The following is a 5,007-nucleotide window of genomic DNA, read 5'->3' as shown; positions in this document are numbered from 1 at the left end:
CCGTGGAACTGTCCCAACTGGCATTTCTGAGAGGCAGCTGAAGAGGGTTTCACAGTGAGGGCTGACAGGCAGGGACAGATGCCTCCAGGGCCCTTTATTTAGTATGGAAAAAATAGCGTGTTTATGAGCAGGATCATTCAGAAACTAGACATCATGCTCGTCTCTCCCAGGCAGAAAAATCCCACTGCTTAACCCACATATTTGCTGCATGCAGCCTGCAATGGGCTCCTCCTTCCAACTGTCGACAGGTCCCTCGTATCCATTTTACACTATGGCATGTTCCCCGAGGCAGGAATCCTGCACAGCACAGCAAAATAAACTAGCTGCTCTCCCTCACATCCTCCTCTTGACAAATGGGGTTTTTTTAAAAAATTAATTTCTCATGAAAAAAAATAAAACATAAAAATAGAAAAGGTACTGCTAAAGGCTAAGGAAAAGGTCAAGATGTTTGTTTGTGCAGTATGCCTGCCCTGGATCCCCGGAGGCAACGCAGAGTGATGCACACTATTTAAAGAAATCAATTCATTTCAAAAAAGATCATTGAATTAATTCTAGCTGCTGCCACCAATTTAGCAAATTAAAATTCCTAGCAGCAGCTGATTCATTGAAGAACTCTGAAAATATAGAGAAACATAAATAAAAAGGAAACCAGTTGAAAGGAGAGCTCTCCAACTGTGTCATATTCAGTGTATTAAACATAAGCCAGTCACTTACGTGGATCTTCTAACAATTTGGTCTTTAACTGATTTTCCAGTGTTTGTTTACTTTGTCATGCAGCAAATCAACACCAGAGCTCTCCCAGGAAGCCAGACTGGAAACGAGTCAGCTTTGAGCTCCCACAAGCCTGCAGCCCAGGAGAAATTCTTCTGCTTGCCCACAGAGTCTGGATTTGGCCTAGGGGCTGAAGCCCTTTGCCTCCAGCTCTTCCCAGCAAGTGAGAAGGTGAGAGAGAGGATTTAATGTCCTCCATTGCTCATAGGAGTAGGTGGTGAGCACTGCTCACGGCTGGACATGGCTGGCTTTGGAGGAGAAAAGACATGGTAGAACACCTCAGTGTGCTCACAGCTTGGGTCAGTCAACTAAGCAAGGCCATTTTGTAAAGGAGCTTTACAAAACTGTTGGTCATACTTGGACACTTGCATCTATAATGGGAGAAATGTAGCACTAAAACACACCGTAAATCTCTACCCCATCGCTTGGGCAGGGAGCTGCTGGGGAGGGTGAGGAGGGGGAAACAAACCCACCTGCAGTCGTGTCATAGGAAGGATGAGGGAAAGGTCCGAGAGCAATGGGCATGGGGAAGAGGTAGCCATGGGTGCAGAACTTGGGGTGTGCTTGGCTGGCTGAAAAAGAACGTAATAAAATAAAATAAAAAATCCCTGTTTGTTTTTGTTTCTCTGCAAAATCACAGTTACACTATTCAGACGGCAATGCACTATTCTGCAAACACATACAAAACCTTCACTGAAATCAGAAGGCTGGTTAGAAAGAAGGATAGTAAATCCTGGTTAGAAAGAAAAAAGAAAAATGAGAATTATGAGAGAGGGGAAATATAACAGGATCTGAGACTGCTCCCTGTACATCTTCTCATCTTCATAACCTGAGGTGGACATAAATCATGAAAGATGGAGCAACTGAAATCAGTGTAAATATTCCCATTGCTGTTTTCCTTCAGAAAATGTGTCAGACTGTCTGGAAGGGGCAAAAGAATTTGGGTACCAGAACAAGATGCCTTGCAAGACATCCAGTTTGTGAAAGGAAAGCACAATTAGAATGGAAGTGCCCCATCAATATTAATACCACTGAGGTTTATCATGATTAAGGGTAATAGAATGAATGTTAAATGAATTAATTAATGGTTGGCCACTTATTTAAATATGTTCCCCAGCTCAAAGGAACACCTTATAATAGGTGGACATTAGTTCATACTAAATTGACTATGGAATACCTATTGAATTAATTATTACATCAGTGAGAGCAGCAAATTAATTTGCCATGATCAATCCTATTATCATAAATACCTACAGAAGTAATACAAATTTACCAGTTATCAGAAAGAGACATTTTACTTTCAGGTAACATTATATTATATTGTGTATTTCCATCTAATGTAATTAGATCACAAACTCCCTCTCTCAAGCCTGACCTTTTTTATCAAAAAATTTCTTGTGAAAATCCTCACATTGTTCAGTTGAACAGTGGCAGTAACTGTTCCTGCATGATTTTACAGGAAACACAGGTCAGGGACTGGGGGACAGCAAAGTCATCTGAAATTTTAATCAGAGTACATTTATTGTGTACTGCATTTAATCTGCATTATTTGTGGCCAAATGCCCTACAAGGTGATCACACTGCTCCACAGGCACATAAACATCTTTGACAGGACCTAAGCACCAGTGGGCACATGGTCAAGGCTTTTGCAGTGTTTAAAACCATTGCAGAACTTATTTAAAATCTCTTTGTTTAATGCCCAATATTTCTCTAGGGTTGTGGCATCCCAGGGAAAGGCTGTCCTCTAATTACCCACTGTGAACCGGTTGCTGGCTCAGCCACCAGCAAGGCTGGTGCCAGGCATGTTGTGCAGTCGTCTCACTCCTTTGCTCTTTCTGGTTGGAGCACCTGGTTCACTGGGCCAAGACCCCGCACTTGAGTGCATGTGGGCCACCAGTCAGCGCCAACTGGTGTCTCAGGACAGGTTTCACCTTCTCCTTCAATTTTGTTTATAGAGTAAATGTGCTTTCAGAAAAAAAAAACAAAAAAAAACAAAAAACCAAAAAAACCCCAAACAATTAAAACCCCCCTATTTTGCATCCATTTCTGTTTATTCACATGTGTAATTTCAATGACCTTCAAAAGCAAACAGGCAAGATCTTAAAATAAAGATTCTGTGTGCTTTAAGAACACAAGCACAGGTGGTTACAGCTCTCCATGGTTCATCGCTGCCCACTGCTAGAGGTCCTGAGCATTCAGGGAGACCACAGGCATGCACATCCAGCCTTCTCTATGCTGAAATCAGTGGTAGGTGGGAACGCTTAGCACCTCAATGGCTGAAAATGCCGACATCCTGTGGCCAGGGAAGGCATGGGCTCAAATTTAGGAGAACTAGGCTGAACACAAACATCAAGAGGTATGGGGAGAGGGGGAAGAGTTGTCCTTGCTGGTGGAAGCCACCACTCCATAAAACTTTGTAGGTGATATATTAAATGTCACCAGGAGGTTCCTACATTTCTGTGAATTCCAAGAGCAAAATGCAAGTCAAAAAAAGAGCACAAAAAGGAGCCAAGTTTGCTTTTGATAGAGAGATTATGAGAATGAAAATAAAATTAAATAAAGACAACTGTCTCCTCATCCCTGGGAGCCCTTCTTGTACTTGTTTGCAATTCAAACTGAGAACAAATGCTGTAGATATGGCGTGGTGGCATCATACTTACTGTACCAGAAGGTCCAGATGGTCTCCGGGTGACCCTCACCAAAGAACCAGCACCGCCAGAAGAAGCCCTCATGATGGAAAGTAAGGATCTCCTTTCTGACCTCTGTCAGTGTTTCAGCCTGTGGAGGAATGAAAGCCCAAACTGATACAGGGATGATCTTGGTGGAAAGGTGGAAAGCGTGTGGGTTTGCTTACAGTTGTTGCTTTCATTTTCTGTTGGGGTTTTCATTTGTTGCTTGAGTTGGTTTTGGAGGAATTGGGGAACACAGCGGCAGCTGCTGTCCTTGACTTTCTGACATCTCACAGCTACAAAATGTTCTGATACCAAATCATCCTGCAGACCCAAACCTTTTTCTTCTTCCTCTAACATCTTTAAAACACTGATTGACAGAGCTGGACAGGTATGTCAGGGAGCAGAGCATGCTGGGTGTATTCTACTTAAACACTTTCCTTAAGTAAATGTTATTGCTGTTGTAACCAGTAGGAAGCAGGTTGATTGCCAGGTAAGAAATTTTAGGTGTGACCCAGTGCAACGGTTCCAATGCCCTTGCTGCTCTGCAGGATTCATGTAAGGTCTGGCTTAACCCCAGAAGACAGCCCAACTTTTAATCTTCCTATGAGCCTCTTCAAATCACCAGCCCAAGGATTTCCTTATTTCTCTCCCTCTGCTAAGCCCAGTAGAAGTTATGCTAAATTTACATGAGACACAAATTACTCTGCCCAGACCAGTCTTCTCAGAGACTATGATAGGGATGTTGACAGTTTCTCCTTTTTTGTGAGTTTACTTCAACCCTCAGACCAGACCCACAAGCAAAAGGTTTAGGTCTTTCTAGAAGGGAGGTTATTGCAAAGTTAAGTCATGGACTGTTTACCAAAAAACTTTTGAAAACTATAGCCAAAATCAATTTTATCTTTATCACATGCAGATTGTTAAAGGAGACATGACTGCTACGAAATTACATTTTGTGGAGGGTGCAGAAACTCCATACAGGATTGGACCCTGTGAATTAGAGAAAGGAGACAGGACTCAACGGTAAGGTGCTAGAAGATACTTCTCTTGCCTCAAGGTTTTTATGCATCAACTTCTGAACACTTCCAGAGCTGTGAACAGATACTTCTTTTACTTTCAGGATAAAATACTAACTATAATAATGGTACCATAGAGCCTTCAAACTTCATCAACCAGATGCTGCTGACTTAGTTTATCTACAGCGCATTCAATCACTGTTTGTCAGATACTCAAGACCATCTTTATCTGTAAGGGACAGGATTTGCCAGTTTAAGAAAGGGCAGAGAAGGTAAAAACACAGCCCGGTGTACACGACCAGTAACTGGAATAGAAATAATAGAAACAGTGTCTGAAATAGAAATAAAATATCCCAGGGAAAAGAACAGTTCTGCCTGGCACTTTTGAAGTCGCTCTGTCTTAGTGACAGGCACACTAACACTTGGCCAAGAGCGTATCTTAAATGTTTGAGATGCTTATTCATGTCATGCAGTGCAATGTTGCTAGTCAATCTGCTTTAGAAGTCAACAGCACAAATGAAAGTCTGAAACAATTAACACTGTCATTTCCC

The 5,007-nt window shown here is 42.1% G+C and overlaps 1 protein-coding gene across 1 annotated transcript in view; it reads right to left on the bottom strand.

Annotated features, from left to right (window-relative positions):
* LOC104413643 (transmembrane protein 182-like) overlaps positions 1-5,007 on the bottom strand; it is a 15,761-nt gene that overhangs the window by 9,519 nt on the left and 1,235 nt on the right. Inside the window, exons 2-3 of the mRNA XM_010024703.1 lie at positions 3,432-3,549; positions 1,245-1,343 (exon numbers count right to left, since the gene is read on the bottom strand). Coding sequence (XP_010023005.1) covers positions 1,245-1,343; positions 3,432-3,549 — 217 coding nt within the window. The remainder of the gene's footprint in view (positions 1-1,244; positions 1,344-3,431; positions 3,550-5,007) is intronic.

Source organism: Nestor notabilis, unplaced genomic scaffold (genome assembly GCF_000696875.1).
Source record: "Nestor notabilis isolate BGI_N333 unplaced genomic scaffold, ASM69687v1 scaffold1462, whole genome shotgun sequence".
Taxonomy (NCBI): Eukaryota; Metazoa; Chordata; class Aves; order Psittaciformes; family Psittacidae; genus Nestor; species Nestor notabilis.
Note: the sequence above shows the minus strand (reverse complement) of the source record. Positions and strands in the feature narration are given on the sequence as shown.